The 23467-nt window shown below is 31.6% G+C and overlaps 2 protein-coding genes and 1 non-coding gene across 3 annotated transcripts; 1 reads left to right on the top strand and 2 right to left on the bottom strand.

Annotated features, from left to right (window-relative positions):
* Positions 1-4941: 4941 nt before the first annotated feature.
* LOC131597936 (auxin-induced protein 22E-like) lies at positions 4942-6124 on the top strand. The gene is made up of 4 exons (XM_058870593.1): positions 4942-4965; positions 5072-5220; positions 5312-5511; positions 5603-6124. The coding sequence occupies exons 1-4, from the start codon at positions 4942-4944 to the stop codon at positions 5710-5712; spliced, it is 483 nt and encodes a 160-aa protein (XP_058726576.1). The 3' UTR covers positions 5713-6124.
* Positions 6125-15640: 9516 nt separating this feature from the next.
* Positions 15641-15712, bottom strand: TRNAW-CCA (transfer RNA tryptophan (anticodon CCA)). The gene has a single exon. It is a non-coding gene; the product is annotated as a tRNA-Trp (tRNA).
* Positions 15713-19081: 3369 nt separating this feature from the next.
* On the bottom strand, positions 19082-22488 carry LOC131595289 (uncharacterized). Its single transcript, XM_058867600.1, has 5 exons — positions 22304-22488; positions 21155-21299; positions 20688-20883; positions 19742-19761; positions 19082-19407 (listed from the first exon to the last, which is right to left on the bottom strand). Exons 2-5 carry the CDS (start codon positions 21268-21270, stop codon positions 19377-19379), a joined length of 363 nt encoding a protein of 120 aa, XP_058723583.1. The 5' UTR covers positions 21271-21299; positions 22304-22488; the 3' UTR covers positions 19082-19376.
* Between the last annotated feature and the right edge of the window lie 979 nt (positions 22489-23467).

Raw genomic sequence — 23467 nt, forward strand, 5'->3', positions numbered from 1 at the left:
AATCATCAAAGTCTCGAGAAACAAGACGGTTTAGGAGATAAACATATCATTGACAAATACTTAATCAAGGTTGATGGATCCTTGGAGACTGTTAAATGAAAAAAATTGTAAGATCTTCTGACATTTATTTCATGATTCATACATAAGTTTTTAGGGCCTATAAATCCTACAATCCGACAATAAAGTTTTAAGAATGAAGTAGAATTATGTACACAATATTCCAAATCACTTGCTTAGGTGAGTCTTTGACCTTTATGTGAGTGTTTGACCCAATGTGAATGCTTCTTCCTCATGTTGACCCATCAATTAGATCATACAAGTCTTGAGAAACAAGACATTAACATATCCTTAACAAACACTCGATCAAGGCTGATGGATCCTTAGAGGCTATTAAATGACAAAAAATTGTAGGATCTTTTGAAATTTATCTCACAAGCCCTACACAAGGTTTTAGGGTCTATAAATCATATAATTCGACAATAAAGTTTAAAGGATAGAGCATATATACGTAGACATTATTCTAAATCATAAATCTCACACTTAGGCATGTTTGTGACTTAATTGTCAAAGTGTTTACAAGTACACCCCCACCATAGATCATATACATATATATTCACAATATCGGAGTTCCTAGCATCATTAAATTCATCAATGACACTCGAATAAAAATATTTTCTTATATCATTTGGCGCATCTATGAAAAACACCCTTCAAAGTTTCCACTTTACTTCTAACTATGACAAACCCTAACTACGCTCTAACCTAAAATCTACACATCAACCAGGATGTCAATAGTTTTCTAAAGAACTTCCTAGAGACTTTTTATAGACAATAAGAAGAAACCCATAATTACGATAACATCATGAGATGAAAAAGTTAAAGCGGTTAGAAGGGCATGACAGGATGGGTTGAGCACAAGATATTGTGTCACCATAGCCCGAACCCACAAGAAATGATTTGCCTATATCCAAAACCAATCATGAAAAAAGGATTTGGGACAACCTTGTTGCTACAAAGAAGAAGGCACCATTGGAAACATCAAATAGAACCCCCATATCTAGTGGGGAGTTGGGAAATGGGAAGAGCATATTGATAAACACCCATAACCACCTAGTGGACACATATGTCATAATCGAGGGGCTCCTAAAATCCAAACGGGAAACATGTTACTTCCTGAAGAGATAGATGAAGAAGACAATTACATCAATTAATGTACTAGAATCAAAGTATAAGAAGTTGAAGCCTCATTTTTACTTTTATAAGTATAAATGAGGGTATATTATTTGATTTACTTGTACTCCAAGTTAAGTGAATCTAGTTAATGGAAGATGAGACAAATGACATGAAACAACTATCAATTTTAGGTGATTTACTTACATGCCAATTATTAATTTCATAATAATTGTACCACACCCTTACTAATTTTCCTCTGAACCATTTTCAAGCACGGATCCTTTAGCATTTTCTAGGGTATGCCCATACGGGAGTATGTTTTTGACTATACTGAAGAGTATCTGCACGCGTGCTCGATTATCCCACTCATGGGGAATATGGAAACTAATACATACATACTTGTTATTGGCCGCATTCTGGTGGAAGATATTTGTTTCACACTATACAGCAAGCACTGTCAAACACGACCTTTAGAGGTGACATGTTGGTACTTTGATTGGATGGCTTATGTAGGGGTGTACATTGATAAATAAAAAATGTATCGTACTTTTTGACTCGCTTTACATGTATTTTAGTGTCGTTTTCGTGTCTTTTTGTAGAGTTATGTTGGTTGCGTGCCTATTTTAGGTATCTGCGGGAGAAGGCTTATGTGCGACAAAACGGTGAAAATGAAAAAAATAGAAGAAAATTACAAGTATTTTACTGTTATGACGGACTCCCTACTATCATAACGGTCGTCACCCATAACAGGAGGTAAACTCGTCGCCAAAGTCAACAAAATGGAGAAGATGCGTGTGAGCTGGATGACGACCAGGTCGTCAATAAGGTCGTGGTCAGCAGCAAGATGACGGAAAGGTCATCATGATCATGATGCTCGTCTTGGCTGACCAGTCTAGCAAATTTTCCCTCTTCACAAGAATCAATTATCCAAGCTCCTCCATTATCTCCACCACTCATACAAAATCTAAAACACTTCCAGTACAAGTTTAGCACTATAAATAGGACCCTTAGGCATAGTTTTTAGTATCCAAGCTTATTCGTACCCAGAAATTTACTTTTGTAAAAGTGATAATTGCTTACATTAAGTGATTATTGCAACTTTAGAATTTTTTGGATTTCCTTTCTAGGGTTTGAAGCCCCGGAGACGTAGGTGAGGTTGCACCGATCTAGGTTTACAATTCTTTTTGTTCTTTATTGCTTTATGTTTTAAATTATATTTTCTGGTTTTCTGGTATGCATTGTCTTAGACATTGTGTCTGACATCTATCCCTATAATATGTAATATGCCATAAACTTGTTGTACACGTTATCCCAATATTTTGGTCAAATTTTTGTCCTCATGAGAATAGAACTTCAATTTTAATGTTTCTAAAAGTAATGTTAGATATACACTATAAGACATCAAAACAGGGTCAACATTACATCCATGAAAATACCAAAGTAACTTTACATCCATGAGATGTCAACTTAGAGGATGTTCGGCGTATATGACATCCTGGTTTGAAATAAACTTGAAAAAATGTGATAATTTTGAAAGCCATACTATACACATAATGCATCCGACTATATTGTAAGGTGGGCCACTTCTAAGTGGAAAAAATGTTTTTGAGAAACTATACCTTATGAGATCGATACATAGTATGTTATATGCACTAGCTATAAAGAAAACACATGCATTTTTTCTCTAGTGTTAGACCCTTAAAACAAGGAATCAAAGCATTATGAATTTCATTGTATTGCTCTTTTTTCCAACCTCGTGTAACCTTCCTTATGGGCCTACAACTCTTTAATAAGATGTTGAAGGATAAGTGTATGATTATCATCTCCCTTACCATTTCTAAAACAGTTCTTATATGTAGCATGAGCCTATTCAATTCTATTAGTTGTGGTATTTCCAAAATGTCTAACTCAATTATCCAATTCACAAACAAGTTTCCCCTTCACCTGTTCTAATATCATACTTTTAACATATTTTAAGAAATATGGATATTTCGAGCACCCCCTTTTGAACTCTATGATAGATTTGACATATAAATCGTATATAGAAGAATTGATTATAACATTCCAAGCATCCATTATGATTTCCAATACCTGACTAGGTTTGAACATTTTCTCATTTTCACTCATGATATGTTTGGTCCTTGACACAACCTTAATTCTACATCTCACATCTTTTGTTATATGATACCTACACAATAAAGCATATGATGTAGGAAATACCTTTGCAACCAAATTCATCAGCATGGTATCGGGATCAGCGGCAATCACATATGATATTTTTTCTAGGTCTTTCAGCATATTCCAACATATTTCGAAAGTCCATGTAATATTATCCTATTTTTCACATTCCAAACATGCAAAGCCAAATGAATTAGTCATCTCTGTAGAAGTAAAACCAATAACTTTCAGAAGAGGAAACCTGCACTTGTTGGTCTTATATGTTGATTCAACTATCAGTACCGTGTGAAATATGTTGAACAACTTGATGGAATCATGATGAGTCCAAAATATATCTCGAACATTTTTCCATGATCACCCACTTTATACGTAGATAATAATGATGGTCATCCAACAACTTCAATAATTGTTGCATTTCAGATCTTAGACCTCCAATCACTTGTTGTTTCCATGGAGAACATTGTATACTTGTTTAATATTTAATACACTTTTGGGTATTTTCCTTTTCAAAGTTATGAGTATAGTTATGGGCTCAACCATATTCAATGTCATGTTAAAAACAAGTTTCTTTTCTTCAGAATTCAAACGATAAACAATCATATGACCATCTAACTTGTGAAACAATCCATGATTATGCATACGTTAAATCATACTAAATGTCCATGTATTATTCGATTTCGGTATCCGCACACCTTAAAAGGACATCCACATTCTCTTGTTTCGGTGTCATCACGTTTCAACTTCCACATAGGTTCTTTATACTGACAACTCCTTTCGTATTTCATCATAACAAATGCTTGTCTTCTATCAAATCTAGATTTCAAACTCTCGATAAGAATGCCAAAACCCAATTTGGCAACTTCCATATGAATCGATTATAGCATATGTTTACGTAAAGTATACTTAGGGAAGGTCCTCGGTCTGGGCAAGCAGGTCCATAGCCCAGAGCCTCAATAAAAGAGGGGCCTCAATATATATATATATATATATATATATATATATATATATATATGTATATATATATATATATATATAAGGCATATCTAGTGAGAATGAATAAGTTATATGAGAATGTGAGAATGAATAAGAACCATCAGATTTAAAAAGGAATGATTGAGATTAAATTGTGATCTTCACTAAATCATGTGTCATTAAGAAGAAAGAAATTATTAATCAAATTTTAAAAAATATCTTTTAATCTCAACCATTAAATACTAATCCAATGGCTGTTATTACATTCTCACATTCTTATATAATTTACCCATTCTCATATGATATATATATATATATATATATATATATATATATATATATATATATATATATATATATATATATATATATATATATATATATATATATATATATATATATATATATATATAGGGTATATCATATGAGAATGCCTGCTTTATATGAGAATGTGAGAATGAATTTGAACCATTAGATTTTAAAATAGGGTTAATTATGCCAGGGGTCCCTACAAAAACGCGACCGTGCACTTTTAGTCCCTGTAAAAAATTTCTTAGAGAAATGGTCCCTGCAAAATACGACGTCACCATTTATTGTCCCTCCCGTTAGTTTTCACTAATGGAGGATGACGTGGCACGCCATGTGGAGGACAGCTTGACAAATATCTAAAAACGTTTGAAATTGCGGGGGTTTTAAACCTCTTCTAAACTAACTTAGAAACTTTGTAATATAGCCATGAATTTTTTAGCCACAAGATTATCAGCACCAGACCCAAGAACACCAAAAGCCCCTTTCAACACCATCTTCATTCTCCCACTCCACAACACCACCACCTTGTACACATCTCATCTCTATTTTCCCCTTTAATATCTTCCATAACAACCTTCGATCTTCAAAGTAAGTGGTCATATTATGGATTGGATAATTAAACTTTTGTTGAATTTTGGGAATTATATAACTGATGAATGAAAATTGATGGATATTGCAGGGTGCAAGTAGTTGGATGGCCACCAATTAGATTGTTTAGAAAGAAAAGTTTAAAACAAAAGAAAGTGGAAGATGGAAGTGGAATGTACGTGAAAGTGAGCATGGCTGGTGCACCTTACTTGAGAAAGATAGATTTTAATGTTTACAAAAGTTATTCAGAGCTTCTCATAGCTTTGGAAAATTTATTCAAGTGCACAATTGGTAAGAAGCATGCTGGAACAAACAATAATCAATTGGTCAATTTTTGTATTACTTTGTTATCATTAATATTAATTTGTGATTAATCAAACAGGTGAATATTCAGAAAGAGAAAGGTATAATGGCTCTGAGCATGCTCCTACTTATGAGTATAAGGATGATGATTGGATGTTGGTTGGAGATGTTCCGTGTAAGTTACAATAATTTAAACAGCTTCTTTTAATTTTTATTTTGTGTTTTGTGAAGTAAACTAATTAATATGTGTGTATTTATATTAATTGCAACATGTTCATATCCTCCTGCAAGAGGTTGAAGATAGTGAAAGGATCAACGGCAAATGGGTTGGCATGTTTATGACCATTTAAAATAAACAACAGCAAAGACCATGATGCATATTCTTGAGTTAATTATCCCAGGAGTCCCTACAAAGGGGTTAGCATGTTTATGACCAAAAACCATGGATGCATCTTCTAAAGCATGCATGAAGCCTATGAAGTTAAACATTGAGATTGTTGGTTAAGAAATTTTTTTCTAAATCGTTAATTCCTCCTGGTGTTCATAGATCTGGTGCGGATAAGTTCTGAAACCGTGTAATAACACATGTGTCAAACTTGCTTGCAAGGTGTTTGAGAAAAGTTCAGAACTAATTTTTTTTGTTTTTTTCTGGGTTAGTTTAGAAGTGGTTTAAAACCCCCGCAATTTTAAACGTTTTTCAGATATTTGTCAAGCTGCCTTCCAAGTGGCGTGCCACGTCATCCTCCGTTAGTGGAAACTAACGGGAGGGACCAATATTGGGGACGGAAAATTTTGCGAGGATCATTTGTTGAAGAAATTTTTTAGAGGGACTAAAATTGCAGGGTTGCATATTTATAGGGACTAAAAACATATTTAACCCTTTAAAATAAATGGTGGAGGTTATGTGTGAATTTTTTTCTCTCTCCTCCATTATTAAAAGGGTTAATTATGTTTTTAGTCCCTATAAATATGCGACCCTGCAATTTTAGTCCCTCTAAAAATTTTCTTCAATGAATGTTCCTCGCAAACTTTTCCGTTCCCAACATTGGTCCCTCCCGTTAGTTTCCACTAACGGAGGCTGATGTGGCACGCCACGTGGAAGACAGATTGGAAAAAATCTGAAAATATATAATATTGCGGGGGTTTTAAACCTCCTCTAAACTAACCTAAAAAAAACAAAAATCTTAATTCTGAACTTTTCTCAAACACCTTGCAAGCAAGTTTTTGCATTGAGTGTGTGTTTGAAAAGACTTACATCAGTGAACAACACACCTTCATCCAATATCCACTTCTCACGGTTTTTCAAACTCTTTTACTTTCTATTCCACACTTCTGTTTCAAATTTCAATTTGTCCCTAATCTCTCCTTTGCTTTAACTGAAAATCCACCTACTTCTCCTAAATTCTCGCGCAAAACCAAGAAACTCCCTCTGTTCATACATACATCTCAAAAACATTATCCCATCAACTCTGAACATTACTTCTTGAACAAAAATGACATCCGCCATTATACACAATCAACAAACTCAAAACTCAATCAACCAAGGATTCTAAATACTGTTCTGAATGTTAAACATGAGCAACACACACTATTGAAACATACAACAAATATTATGATGTTATTAAGCACAAAATGAAGAAATATAACCTTGAAGCGCACAGAATGAAACTCCGGTAAAGCTCTAGCAACGATGACCTTGTAGGAATCCCATGCAATCCGTCTCTCTGTTTAATCGTTTATTGCTTGCTCTGCTCGCATCAAAATTATAGATCGGTTGAGTAGAGTGAATGTTGTGTGTTGCTAGCAATTGTTGAGTTGAAGTAGATGCGTTGCATTTTTTGTGAATCCATTGTGGTTTGTGGTGTGGTGTTGACGTTGTTGCATAGAAGATGATGATGATGTGATTTGTTGAAGGTGTAGCTGCTTGGACGATGCAGATCATGACCGTGTCAGAGTGAACTTGTGCGGATTGGTGATGTCATTGCAAGTTGTGTGGTTGTATTTGCAGATGTGTTTACGTTTTGTGAGTTGTGTTGAAGGTGTGAAGCTGAGTTGGAGAATCTGTGTTGTTCACTGATGTGCTTTGCAGGTCGGTTCAATAGAGTTTTACAGGTGATGCAGTTTACAAAGGTTAATTTTATTTTTTGCAATTGTTTTTTGTTTCCTATTTCTTACGTACTCAAAAATCATTGATATTGATATGGACACTGTTTTTGCTTGAGTTGTTTTTGATTAACGATATAGAATGCAAACATTATTCAATATACAAAATGCAAAGTGGATATAGACGGTAACAAGGTTGTCAAACCAGAATAGATAAATCTATTCCTCTCAAACACATGCAATTAATGAAGAACTACATCAATCAAAGATTTTGATCCGTCTTCCCAAGGTATGATTTAACTATTACAAATGCCTTTGAAACAAAGTTATTGCTGATTACATTTTTTGTAAGCAGTTCTGCTAGATTTTAACTACATATTAGTTTTAGATGTGTTTAATATCTAAAACAGAATAGCAAGCATTCTATTATTATTTTTTTAAGAAAATATACCTTCGGTACTTTTCTGATCATATTTATTCCTTCATTCCATTTGTTATGCTTTTGTATTAAGAATAAAGCAGAATAATTAGGTTTGCTTTTAAAGGAATGATAATAAGTTTTGGTGAAATCTCTTCAGCTTTAGAAGAGGTCGTCTACCAATTACATGGAGAAATTGCAGCAAGACATTTCTCCAACTCCAAGCATGCGCCGAATTCTTATTGATTGGCTTGTGGAGGTTAGTCTTGTGGCATTGGCATCATCTACTTATTTTTATGTGTCATAAGTTCTAAAACCGTGTAATAACACATGTGTCAAACTTGTTTGCAAGGTATTTGACAAAAGTTCAGAACTAATTTTTGTTTTTTTCTGGGTTAGTTTAGAAGAGGTTTAAAACCCCCGCAATTTCAAACGTTTTTAGATATTTGTCAAGCTGCCATCCACATGGCGTGCCACGTCATCCTCCGTTAGTGAAAACTAACGGGAGGGACGATAAATGGTGACGTCTAATTTTGCAGGGACCATTTCTCTAAGAAATTTTTTACAGGGCCTAAAAGTGCAGGGTCGCGTTTTTGTAGGGACCCCTGATATAATTAACCCTTATTAAAATAAGGTGAACACTCCAGTACCCATCAAATTTGATTGGGTACCGGTACCTATGTGACCTGTATAGTTTTGATAGGTCCACATCATTAATAATTATTATATTAATAAATATTGTATATTCAATTAATCAAAATTGTAAAAGTCACCCTACAACACCATTTTCTCTTCGTTATTTTCTTTTTCAGAAAAGCAATTTCTCTCTTCCTCCTCCTGTAACGGTCGCGGCTTTCTTCTTCCTCCTTCCAAAATTTCTTCTATGCTCTTCATTCCTTCTTTGTTTATCCACAACCATCGATTATTCATGTTTCCCAATTTACGCTAAATACATAAGCTTTCTGCTGCACTGTATTTTTTGTATGGGCCGCTTCATTCGCCGTTGCCGCCAATGTGTGTATGCTCTTATCTCCACAACTAGCAATTATTGATGCTTCACAATTTTTGCTTAACACTTAAACTTTCTAATGCACTGTAATTTTTCGCCGCCACTGCTTTATTTGTCGTCGCCGCCCCTGCGTTTGTTCTTATCTCTGTCTCTATCCTTCTCCTGTATAAATATTTTGATTTTAAGATTTTCATTTTGATGTTAAAATTATTTATTTTCCAGTCTTAAGGGTTGTTATTCTAATCAATTGCATTATAATAGATTAAAATTAGGTTGTTTGATACAAAATACTCTGTAAAATATACTTTTGTTAATAGAAATTTTAGTTGCTAGTACACACATTTTTCAATTATTGATAATTTCTTGCTTCAGCATTTAGAGTGTCATTGTTGTAACATAGGTGTTTTTAGTAACCAAGTTTAAGATTGTTTCAACACTTTTTTTGTCTGGGAATTGAACTTTAAAATGTGTATAGAATCTTCACTGTCAGTCAGCTACCACAAACTAACAAATAAACTTTGGGTGTTCTGAAGTGATCAAAATATACCCTATGTATGAGAAAATACATAGGTCTTATTCATGGAAATGAGTATATCTTCTTATAGCTTATTTTTGGAAATAATACTACACCTCTTCCAACAACAACTGTTACCTGTGTTCTCAAAATAGTCCACATCTAATGAGCTGGTAAAACAAAATGCAAGATATCATGAACTGAAATTTCAATGTGCTATCAAAAGGTGGATTGGATGGACCTATAGACCCATGTCTGGGGTATATTTTCTTTAACTTAAATCCTTATGATATTGATTTGAGATTAGAAATATTGAATAACTCAATGGAAGATCACTTTTCTATTGGTACCGAGTGTTTTGATTGCAATTGCATTTAAATGTTACTTTGTTTTACAAGTTATAGCCACATTATGTTTGGTGAATTTAATCATGTCCTATGATGTGAATTTGACACGAATGTAACTTGTTTCATTATACATGAGTGATGCAATTCTATTTGTGAGATCCAACTTTATTTACAAGTTGAGTGCATCTTGGTTGCTGCTCAGCTAATTGATTTTAAATCATAAATATATAAAAATTGTTATATTTATTAGCTAACTGATCAAAAAGATGATATGCACAGCGTATCAAACATACGAGTTTGGAGAATACGCTAATACTCTCGACCACTAATGACACCAACTCAAGCATCAACTTTAATACCAAGGTAATCACCAAGATAAAAAAAAAGTCTCTTCTCATAGTGTGATATGACTAACATTGTAGGCAAAAAATTGAGATTAACATTTGGTATACAACATGTGCCAAATTGTGCAAGAAAAGAACCAGAATCAAGCATTAACTTGACCAAATTAATTTGAAAGGAGGGTATAACATATCAGATCTAGAATGCAATCATGTGAATGCAATTAATACAGATCATCTCCCTATTAAACTATTTAGTCGGTAGACAAAAATAAAACGCTTATAGCCAAACCTATAAACATTTTTTACCAACATAACTTTCGTAGACAAATTTACAAACCTTCTACTACTATTCCTTCTCTTTAATAATCTTGTCAATCATCTTATATAATTTTTTACATGACACCGTTGACAAATGTTGAATTTCATGGGTCTATACATATTCCACATTTCCACTACTTTGATGATGATAGTCTCTGTCTCTTCCGACCAAGGTATCTGTCACGTTCATACCTATCATAACTCCTAGAAGAAGTACAATTGGATACATCTTCAAATTCCTTGAAGCATCTCTGTCACGGTTCTTAAAGAAGCAATCCATGCTCATATTGTCCAATTGTGAAGCTGAATATGATGAAAAATTGAAAATATTAAAGTGTGATATGAATCACAAGATGCCAGGATCAATTAATTTCATGTACGCCCTCTAACCCATATGGATGAACACAAGAAGCCATTCCAATCATAGAACAAGGATAGTTTTCAAAACAGATGCCACATGTAAGCTGGCCACAACAAAAAAACAAAGACCAATATATAGTTCCCTGAAGTAAGAGAAAATTACATCCAGCAACATTATCAAACAATTTTAAAACCCACTCATCCATATAGATTGTGTTTTACTTAATCAACAAATTATGTTCCTTTAAAGATTATAATAGTTCCCTACAAATTGTGAACCATGAAAATACTCTTATGGTATAGAAAATTATGACTTGATTTTATTAAGAGATGCACAGTTGCAAACCATTAATTCCATCTATTCTTGTTTATAGCAAACAGATGAATAGAAGCCACATGCTCATGAATGACCTATGATCAAAAACTTGGTAAATAATCTTAAAACAAGTATGATCTTCTTGAAGAACTTAATTAAAATTTAATATCAGAAGCACTAACTAGTTTTCATTTTGTGGTTTCTGTAAAATAGGTCCAATCCCAAGGAAGTTTATCATGTGGTACTGTTCCAATATCTTAAAATCCATTTCTAAACATGACATTGTTACTCCAATTTCCATATGTTAAATTTTAATCTTACGAACTAATATATTGTGATTTTGAACATTTAGTGCGAGAGTAAGTTACATTGTAAATAGTCTAGGAACCAAAAAATTCTTACTCAGTGAAAAGTTGTACTACTATACATACTTTTTAGAAATGGTTGTTGAACTCTTATCATTTAACTACTGAATTCTTATCATTCAATGATAATATGATAAATGTCAACAAAAACAATTCAATATGATTGTAGAAACAAAGGTAGCACCTTGAAATTCTAGAACTCACATCCAATTCATTCAAATCAACAAAAAGACAAGCATTAATATAAATAAAGAGATAATCTAACCTTTGAAAACAACATCCTATCTCAATATAACAAGCAATAATTGGTGCAATAAAGCATATATGAGAAACACTAATCACAAAAGAAAACTTTTTAAGGTAAAAAAAAAGGTTAGGTTTGGTTTCAGACAACATGTTTAGAAAATATGCTCCCAAATCAAAACTTAGTCATTTTTATGTCACATAAGTTATTTTGAGGAACCAATTTCACATAGACAGCTTATAAAAATAAACAAATTATAGAATCGAAAAGAGAGATACATCAAGGTAATTAGACTCAGTTTTATCACCATCGTAGAAATAATCACCGACATTATCATATCATGTTTTAATACATGGCAGCATTATCGAGACGAAAGAACTAAATAAAACTCGAGCGAATATCCAAAATCGGTGAAATGAGGAAACTAGGGCACGAGAAAATTGCGAACTTGAAACATGAAAGCAGATGATATTGGAATCAGAAACTTGAAAAGAGGAGAAAATATAGCATATGATATGAGGAGAAGAAATTCAATTACATTTGAGAAAAATGATTTTTTTTTGAAAGACTGTGTAAGGAAAAAAAATTGAAACACGGTTGCACTTTTTACAGAAATGCTATTCTTACACCAAATCTTACACCTATACCGTATGTACGGACGACACTGTTCATGTACGGACGACATTGTTCATGTATGGACGAATACTATTCATGTACGGACAAATACTATTCATGTACGAACGTTTATTTTTAATACCAGGACGTGCATTAACCAACTTCATTACTGCATTAACCAAGTTTTTACACTACATTAACCAAGTTTGATGACTACTAAAAAATATTTTTAATACCTGGATGTTGCATTAACCAACTTTATTACTGAATTATCCAAGTTTTTACACTTGCATTAACCAAGTTTGGTGACTGCTAAAAATTATTTTTAATACCTGGATGTTGCATTAACCAACTTCATTACTGCATTAACGAAGTTTTTACACTGCATTAACCAAATTTAGTGACTACCGTAAAATACTGTTGGGTGTAAGTATTGGTGTAACAATTAGTGTATGAATAACATTACTCCATTTTTTATTTGAAAGAACATCGTTGCAATTTGTATATACTTGTATTTAATTTTAAAATATTATTATGTAAAAACAAATGCCATCTAATTAAGTCGGCAAATGGTCCATTTTAATTGGTCCACTTCACTTGGGTACCTGTACCCATTGAAATTAGCAGGGTACCTAAGAATTTGCCTTAAAATAAATGATGTAGAAGAGAAAAAAAAATATCCACACATAATTTACACCATATATATATATATATATATATATATATATATATATATATACTATTCTTTCTCCTAAAAATAGACTATTTATAAGACTGTTAAATTGAATGGTATTAATGGTTAAGATTTGGTGTAAGTGTCAATGAATCATCTCTCTCTCTCTCTCTCTCTCTATATATATATATATATATATATATATATATATATATATATATATATATATATATATATATATATATATATATATATATATATATATATATATATATATATATATATATATATATATATATATATATATATATATATATATATATATATATATATATATATATATATATATATAAGGAGAGTTATATTTACTCCAAGAGTAAGTGTTCAACACTTACTCCAAATCATAATCATTGATTATCATTAATCCAAAAATAATTAGATTAAATGACCAATTAAAACGGTTAGTTTTATGAAAATCAATGGTTAAGATTTGGAGTAAGTGTTGAACACTTACTCTTGGAGTAAATATATATATATATATATATATATATATATATATATATATATATATATATATATATATATATATATATATATATATATATATATATATATATATATATATATATATATATATATATTAAAATATATTATCTTTGTAGTGCAATGGCAAGAATGTTTTGTTTTTAGGCCGAGGTCGCGGGTTCGAACCTTGAAACTTATTTATTTTATTAAAATGTCAAAACTAAATAAATTTTTTGTTGTCTATTGCTTTTTATTATATATATAATATTAGTTTCATTAAATTTTCTGATTTTATTTCGTTAATATAAATTTTAAATAATATTTATTTTTTGTAATTAAATATTTAAAAAATTATGATATGACTAAATTGTTTATTATTAAGTTCTTAGGTTAAGAAATATCATATAATTATTAGTGGTTTAATCTTGTTCTATAAAAAGACATATTGTTAAATTTTATCTTACAATAATAAATATTAAAAATTGGATACTAGTATTATTTTTAATTAATTCTTATGAATATATGGATAATAAATTAAATTAATAAGTTTAAAATATTCTTAAACAACTTGATGCTAACTTATCTATATTAAAAATATGAAATGAATCTCTATGTAAACAATCTAATGCTAATTTGTATTTATGTATCTCTAACAACAACTAAAAAAAATTAAATCTATGTAATTATTATTAACAACTTCCATTCTATTAATATCGGAAAAAAAAAAAAAAGCTGTAGACAAACTTAATTTAAATTGTTGATTGTGTTTTTATAAAAAGATATATCACTATTATTTATAACTAAATCTTTTGATCCATTATTCAGTTTTTTCTTAAGGGTTCATTTTTATTATTTGCTCTGAGTTTCTAAAAAGTCAGAATCGGTCTTGAGTATACTCGTGTTTATTAGTAAATTCTTTTCCAACATTAACGTGTACATCACCTGGTTGGAGATATTTCGGATCATTATCCTTTGATGCATTAACTTTGTTGGCAACATCATGGTGCACCATACCTAGAACCAATAAAAAATAAGACAATTTCAATCACCATTGAATGAATTTGTAGTTTAATCTCCAGACCACTCATTTCAAGGGTCCGGATTATAATTTTCAAACAACAATCATGATACATAGGAAAAAAACCAGATTATTTCAATGATTATCAACGAAAGACATGTACATCACCTGCAATTATTTCAATGATCATTAACGGAAGACATGTACATCACCTGCAATTTGAGATGATTTTGAGCTTTTCCATGTTGAAATACAATAGAATTTGTTTGCAAGCAAAAATCTTAAATAGAAATGCAAGAAATTTTGGGTGGGTTCAAGGGAAAATGTGTTATCATCATGAGTGTAAGAGTTTGCCACGGAATTATGCATAAGTTTTGACAATTTGCATTCCAAAAAATGTATTTGAAGTTCAATTTCTGAAGAGTGTGTCCGAATTTTATAAGTTAGATATATTTTTACTTGTATTAAGTGCATTTGTGATTAAGATGTTTGTTGTATTATGATGCATCCGGATTCCAAATTTTAGACAGTTAATAGAAGTATTTTTTAGATTTTTTTAGATTTCTATAAAATTTGAAGAAAAAAAATACTAAAGGTGTAATTAACAACCTTCAAAATATTTTTCTACAACCATATATAGTCAAGCCCAAAAGACATTTTGACTATAGGAAGCCAGAATTTAAACATAATCTACTTTTGTTTCAATGAAAAAATCTATTAATAAAATGAAAAATATTACAATCTGTTATTTATACAGACATCTCTATGAGGGAAATAACCCATCATCCTATAAAACTCAATGAAAAAAACAAAAATTCCACAACCACACACTAAAAAGTAAGAGTATCATGTACCTAAAAAGAAAAACAAATTCTATTCAAGCAATTCCTACAAATAAAGAAAGAAAACAGGCAACGTTTTCTCCAATTCAGAAAACAAAAAGGGGATTGAACCCTACGTGAATCGAACACGCAACCTTCTGATCTGGAGTCAGACGCGCTACCATTGCGCCAAGGATCCACTTGTTGATGAATTGGGTTAGAATTCACCATTTGTCATTCAAAAAGCAAAATTTGAAAAGCATTTATCAAAAACATGTTTCAAGATCGATATCACAAATATAAATTCTGTCATAACTTTAACATTTCTGAGTTTCACTACACACAAATCCTATAAAAAAAACTATACACAAATTAAATATCATGAAAAATAAATCAAAAATCATAGAGTACAACCACAACAGAGGAAGAAATAACAAAGCATAGTTAACAAAGCAAGAGACTCTATACATGTAACGAGTGCCCACAACACGTCATCCACCAACCAAAAGTTCCACCGCGACAGAGTTTCCTGAAAGTTCCGGCCACCGCTCCAATACGACAAGTCCAGCACCGGCCACCGGAATACCGACCACGGTAACGATAGATCTAGCTCCGGCCACCGGAAGATCGATATGTCACGTAACCACCTGGAAGAACTCATGATGTACCGTTCTTTCTTTTGCTTCCTTCTTCAAACTCTTTTCTGATTTTTGTTTATTCTTCTTTCCCTTTGAACTTTCATTTTCTTTGTTTTTTTCTTTATCCGAAATTTCCTTTTCAATTATTGAAGTAGGTGTATTCCTATTTATTTATATTATTTTTAAATGTTGCTTTTCTTTGATGAGAATTAAATAATGCTTTCACGTATCAATTTTTTTTTTTATAAATATACTCGTATCTGGTTTTTTGTTTGGTTGTTAAGAAGTCTTTTCTTTTAGTAGTGTTAAACTACTATTCATCAATCTTTTGTTTGTTTGTTAAGTTTCAACAACTTTTTTTTGTTTGGGATTCATCATTCATCTTTTAATATTAGTATTTGTAAACTGGTCAATTAGGATTGCATTGTCAATCTTTTCAACAAGTTTTATTATATAAAAGAACTTTGTGACATATTGATGATTAGATAATGATAATTCAGATAAACATGTATTAATGTTAGAAGATTTCAAGTGTGAGTTTTTATATGGATAAGTGAATTGAAAATCTTCTTAATTCATAGATAATGTTCACTTCTTTAAGTGTTTAGAGGTAATGACGTCTTATTGAAATATCTCTTATAGAAATTTTGGGAACAAAAGAAATAGCTTCAATAATTGATATAACGTGATTCAGACTTGAGAGTGATATTAATCTTGTTTTGGATATTAAAAATTCTCCTCTTTATAATTCTTTCAAACACTTTTGTTTATCTAATTGTCCACCTTGTTAACGGTCAAATGGTCTAGGTCGTTTGTCCATGGACCCTTTACAAAACTTTCACTATAAATAGAGATCTTTAGTCATTTGTCTATTCACATAAAAAATTTATGAGTTTTTCCTACATCATTTTATTTTTGGCGCTTTTGAGTTATCGAAGTCCCTTCTTCTTCTTCTAAGGACACACCAATCATGGACAAATCATCTGATAAATTCGAAAATGATAAAAATATCTAAGAAAAAAAAGGCATTCATATGGCATGCTAATGCTTATCTCAACAAAAACTAGATTTTGAAGGATATGACAAATGACTTATATGATTGTTACAGTTTCTACAAGACTACCTAATACATATAGGAAGTTGTGAAAAAGAAATATGACACCGAGGGAGCGAGTGGAAAAAAAATTATGAATTACTACCTTAAGTGCCAATTAACTGATGAAAATTTTATGGAGTCCGAATTCCAAAAAATACAACAAATTATCATTGAGTATACCTTTAGATGAAATTTTTTTACTAGCTGTTATCCTTGAAACTAGAACCAATGCCTAAGGTGGGTATCTAAACTTAGGTCATGATAATAATTTAGACTAGTGTAGTATGCTTCCATGTTGTAAGATTGCAATTCAATCTTTGACATGAGGAATGTGTGATGGAATTATAGGGCTTGGTATGCTTAAAATGAAGTATAGATTATGATATACCTCAACTTGCATAGAGACTGTCAGGGATCACAATATATAAATTGACGGGGAACATACTTGGATAAGCATGGAACTGGAAACTCATAGTCATTGTGGTTTTTCCTATGATATGGGAGGGGGTGTAAGTGATGCATGACTTATATGGTGGTCAAGACATTTTTCTATAGGATCGGGATGCGTTGTTATCTTGATGTTTCCAAAATTGAAATGTATAATCATTGAATAGGGAACTTCCTTCGAAATAGATGAACTTCCATAGTCAAACTCGTGGTGAGTTAGAATGTGGTCCTTTTAGAGGAATTGAGGATTTAGATAGAAATCCACTAAGATGACACTAGGATTTAGATAGAAATCCATGTCATTTTTTATTTTTTTATGGAAGTTTGTCTAACAAGACTCGCCATCCGATGACACTAGTTTTGGACGGAGTGTTGCTTTCCCACATCCAACTGCAAGGAGGAAAGGGATTGCAGTAAGGTTCTGTAGTGTGATTTAACTGTGAAACCTGTGTATCTGTTTGGTATCCAGCTCCAGGAATTCATGCTGTCTCTTGATGGTAAAACACCCTCCAGTAGTGCACTGATAGCTGCAGATTCTTGTGCATCAACCTGTATCTAAATTTCAAGAGTTCCATCCAAAGTGCGTTGTGGTCAGTTAGAATGCATCATATGAATTCTCTTTTCGTTTTATATGCTTAATGTGGAAGGAAGTATGCATAACTATCATATGTCAAATATCATTTGGTCACCAGAAAAATATGTCTATTATTCAGTATCAATATGGAGAGCTCTACTGGAAAATACTTAGATAAAGTTCTTTAGGTACTATACATATGGTTTCTAACTGAAAATTAAAAAGCTGCAACAAGATAATGCTTGCATCAAAAAAATAAAATGACACAAGTTTTGGCAGGAATTAGATGAATGTGCCTAAAAGTAAGTATAGCTCTTTGAATAAGTATCACAAGTGTTTGAAGTGCGAAATATTTTCGCTATAATCGATTATGCTAACTGCTTTGTATACACATGTTTCCCCTTGTAAATAACAATCTTAAACAAAACAATGTCGTTTATGCAATGTTTTTAAAAACAAAAATCAGAAAAGATAAACTATAAGAACAGCTTATGCAATGTTTTTAAAAACAAAAATCAGAAAAGATAGACTATAAGAACGGCGACACTAACAATCTTTAACAAAACAAACAATGTCATTTATGCAATGTTTCCATGAACCGGTGGTCAATAGAGAAGTCGTAGAGACTCAAAAGATGGAAAAAATGCAAACAGTGGAGAGAAAGATGAATGGAGGGAAACATATAGTGGTGTCTTGCTTCCAAACATGCTACTACAATCTGAGGAAGAGATTATATAAATTTTTAATAAAGTGTTTGATTAATCGAATGGTTTGATACAAGTTTTCATTCAGAAACAAAGCTAACCAGAATAATGAAATAAAATTGCAATCTATATCATAAAGTAACTTCAAGAAAAATATCCTAGAGGACAAAATGACAGCAACATTAAGCCCAGGACATAGTGTGTGCCCTTTACACTTGAGGTTCTATTTTAAATAATACATGAACATATAAGATAATGAAAGTTAAGTTTACATTGTTTAAAAATGGGAACATCATGAAAGATATCCACCAAGTGAAGAGTGTAAGTTATAACTGCATTCTGGTACAAGATCTCAATAGCCGCATCGGTGGAGAAAATATGGCCATCTCTTGCAAATTCTGCGGTCAGAATATATGAGCAATGTCATATGCAAATCTTTATTTTCGTCAAGGAAACACAGCATAACAGAGAATTTCAGCAGATGAATATATAGGAATAACGGTTATTTGTTATAGACAACCATAGCACAGTTTGAATGAGCATGTCAATGGCTGCTCAAGAACATTTGAAAGTTTCACTAATTTATTCTTAACCATTGAAAGTTGTTACTAAAACTTGAGCAGCCACATTTTAATTTTATGTTTATGAATAAGTTTTGATGCAATAATGAAAAACTTATTCCATTTCAAAAATATATTTTATGATATTGAATAAAAACTAAATTTGCATTAATACTCCACTGAAGTATTATTGAGAAAGAAAAGGATACGTCCAGAACAGCACGAACGACTGCATGAATTCAAACAAAAGGAAAACAAGTTAAAATGCTGAACACGTACACATTCAAGAGTGAAATATACAGGGAATGAGAGAGGATAAAACCCCCCCACATAGATATTATGATCTAAATATATTGTTGAATTGATCAGATAGGATCAGCAAGACAATTAAAAATACCTCTTATTTTAAAAACTACACAAGCTTTACATTTAAAATTTCAATATGACATAAAGTCCTACTTTTAGCCTTTCTCTGTACAATTAACAAACATTTTACGAAGGGAGAGAGAAAGGGAACACAGGTAACACTCAAACTAGAAAGATGAATCTTTATTTTTCGTTCCTAAAAAGCGGGAAAAAGCCAAGTATTTTACAATGGAAATACCCGACTCATGAAGTATGCACAAATAATCACAAGGAAAACAAGAATTGCATTCCCTTTAAGAATATTAGAAAATCTCTTATTAGCCAATAAGCATAAGTGAACAACTGAGTAGTTTACATCCTATGCCTGCTAAGTAAGAGACCAGAGAAATACACGATTCAGTGCCTGTGGTCATGATTCTTGAATAAATGGGTTAACATGTATGGTTTGGCTATGTGACTAGGTGAGGAAATCTTTTAAATAAGCAATTACCACAATCACGTTGTTCAGCTAATACTTTGTTTTCACGGGCTACCAGTAGATAATAAGCAAAGAATTTGGTTAACTCTAAAATGTTGATGACTATTTTAATGCTTTCCCTGACTTTTTAAATTTAATTTTCTTTTTGGACGGGTATCTAATTCTCAATTTGTATGTGTCTACCTATCTTATCCAAACTAATTTCTTCTTTCATGAAAAGTTAAGATTATCCAAACAAATTTCTTCTTTCATGAAAAGTAAAGATGATACTCATACACAAAAGAAAGATGTAGTGAACATAACCAACCTACCATTAAACCACCGAGAAAGCCATCAACTAGCACGCGATTCCAGGAATCAAAGTATGTGTGGATATTAAACTTTGATTTGACTATGAGTCCAACGGAAGTAAACGCCATGAGAAGTAAGTAAAAGACAAATCCGTACAAGCCTGTAAATCCCAAAATACCAGCAACAACTCCGCCAATTATAGATAAAAATGTACGGCTGCAAAAGAGACGGAGAAAATTCAACTGTGAACCTTATATAATATTGAACGTCTGTTTCTTTGCATCCCCCCAACCCACTCAACACATCCCTATTTCCCCTTTCTGTGTGAGCGTTATATATACAAAAGCACTTGTGTGACTTTTAATTCATATGCATAGAATCATATAATTCAATTCATACTAAAACTACCACCCGAAACAACTTTTATGACACTTCGGCTATATGTACATATTCAACATAGTATTAAAAATGTGCAATAAGACCAAACCTGTAATAGATAATTTTCATGTTGCTTTGCATATTCTCAGCATTAAAAGTCAGCAACTCATTCTCTCCGTTGCTTGATTTCTTCTCTGATGAACCCGATCCAGAATGTACAGCCATAGTATCTTGTCTAATTGGATGATATGTTCCTGTAAACAAAAAGATAATTGAACGATTTTTACTGGAAATAAAACTGTTGAATTCTTAACCAGACCCTTTTTCTATGTGCTTTGTTGTATATAGATTTTACTGTATAACGTTAATTTTCAATTGAACTCACTTGTTTGTCTCATAAGCTCTATGTTATCTAAACTCATCTAAACTTCAATTTCAATATTCATATTGTATGTTTTTCAATTTACATTTAAATTTGGGAAACAATAGTGTTGTTAAGGATAAATTTGTATAAAAAATGTCCGACCAAGCACTTTGCACATTTAAAATCCTGCCTACCTAGCAACATTTAAAATATTCTACCTACCTAGAACTTTGTAAATGCAACTAATTAAGGTCTAGAATAACCAAATTTCTTAAACAGATGCTCAATCGGTGCTACTGTCATTGGTTTGTTTTCTGTGTCAAGAATTGAAGATATATTCCCATAAACAACCAGCTTCTTTGGCTACATAAAGCCCATATGGGTTGTGACGTGAATTCTTTTTTCTTGTCTCACTCTCACATTCCCATCTTTATTCTTTCAAGATCAATGAGCAATTTCAGCAATTCCAACGGCTTTATTGCTCTACTAGACGAGCAAATTCATTACAATGAACCAAAACCAAAAAATAACATCATCCATCACCGTAGCAATGTTTGAGATTTATGGTTCCAAATTGCAGAACGTTGGAAACGCACTTGCCGCAATTATGTAATCTGAATCATCCTATCACGACAAACTAAATCGACCGGATAACTCCATGTTCTAAAGAATCACTGTGGCGGGTGCCTCAGATGCATTCCAATAGAACAACAATGAAGATTTCAAAAAAACAATTAATCCCTAAGAGAAACCTAAAGAATCACAATAGATAGAGAAAACTGCACAAATCTGGAGAAAGAGTCAACTAATCACTGTAACTACAATTATCGAGCAAAATTTGTGTGTAAATTACGAGAATCAGTTTCATAATTAAATGGGTTGAATTGTGAATACCTAACAATCAGGTTGGAACAACGATGAATCGCGATGCAAGGGACGGCGGTGATGTTGCTGCTGCCGGAATCTCAGTGAAGAAGTGTACAGAGGCGAAGTGCGAGACGGAGAATTCTGAAATATTTTTTGGGGTTTAATTGAAGCTTTGTAATTTTTATTTGTTTTTTACTATTATTAGTTTTTCTTTCCAGCCACATTGTAACCTAATTCATTTAGTGGGCCATAAGCTGCGGCGTGTTTGGACTGTAAAAGTTACTACCTTTTAATAACAACAAATGGGTACTATTAGGATGGAGGTAACTTTACTCTACTACCCATCTTTAAAAAATTAATCATATGATTTAGAAAGTATTATTTGAACGGAATAATTTTTTTTTACTCTGCTACCCATCTTTAAAAAATTAATCATATGATTTAGAAAGTATTATTTGAACGGAATAAATTTTTTTTAGGATATATCCCGCGCGTTGCGCAACTGATTTATGATATATTATTGTTTTTTATATAATATTTTAAATTTCACAACATTGTTATTATATTTATTATTATAATTATAAAATCTAAAAAAAATAAATATTAAATGATCATAAATCAATGTCACTTATTTATTATATAAAATAAGAATATAATAACAAAAATAAATAGTTAATTAATTTAATTGTTAATTAAAATTTGTATTAACATAATAAATAATTGAATAAATATAAATAAATGATAGAATAAAAAAAAAGTAAAAAATTTTAGATAGTACAATTGTTTTTCTCAAATGTATTTTCAATAGGCTAATTAATATATTTTCAGATAAATTTCAGAAATATATTTTCGAAATAAATTTAATCATAAATTTATGGTGTCTCAAAAATAAATAAATTATGTATGTTTTTGATGTGTCCGAAGATACATCTCTCTTAATCTAGAAATATTTTTAGAATTTTACGATGTGCAATAGTAATTTATAAGGTGTATTAAAAATTTTCTTTAAAATATTGATGAGTCTCTTAAGCATTAGACTTGTAATCTCTTAAGCATGAGACTCGTAAGGAAAAACTGTTTGGTAAGACATATTTTTGAGCTTATAGCTTATGTCTTATGTCTTATAAGTTCATATGATAATTTAGACCCGTTTGATAACGGTCTTTTCATCACGAGCTTATAGCTTATTTT

Source organism: Vicia villosa, linkage group LG4 (assembly GCF_029867415.1).
Source record: "Vicia villosa cultivar HV-30 ecotype Madison, WI linkage group LG4, Vvil1.0, whole genome shotgun sequence".
In the NCBI taxonomy this organism is placed as follows: Eukaryota; Viridiplantae; Streptophyta; class Magnoliopsida; order Fabales; family Fabaceae; genus Vicia; species Vicia villosa.

Excerpts from the sequence above, each read along its gene's own strand:
- LOC131597936 (XM_058870593.1), top strand. The coding sequence starts at position 4,942 with ATGGAGGATGACGTGGCACGCCAT. Across the intron at positions 4,966-5,071 it reads AGGATGACGTGGCACGCCAT|CCACAAGATTATCAGCACCA; the intron begins GTGGAGGACAGC and ends TGAATTTTTTAG. Across the intron at positions 5,221-5,311 it reads AACAACCTTCGATCTTCAAA|GGTGCAAGTAGTTGGATGGC; the intron begins GTAAGTGGTCAT and ends TGGATATTGCAG.
- LOC131595289 (XM_058867600.1), bottom strand. The coding sequence starts at position 21,270 with ATGGCTGTACATTCTGGATCGGGTTCATCAGAGAAGAAATCAAGCAAC. Across the intron at positions 20,884-21,154 it reads ATGAAAATTATCTATTACAG|CCGTACATTTTTATCTATAA; the intron begins GTTTGGTCTTAT and ends TCTCTTTTGCAG. Across the intron at positions 19,762-20,687 it reads GCTTTCTCGGTGGTTTAATG|TCGTTCGTGCTGTTCTGGAC; the intron begins GTAGGTTGGTTA and ends GAATTCATGCAG.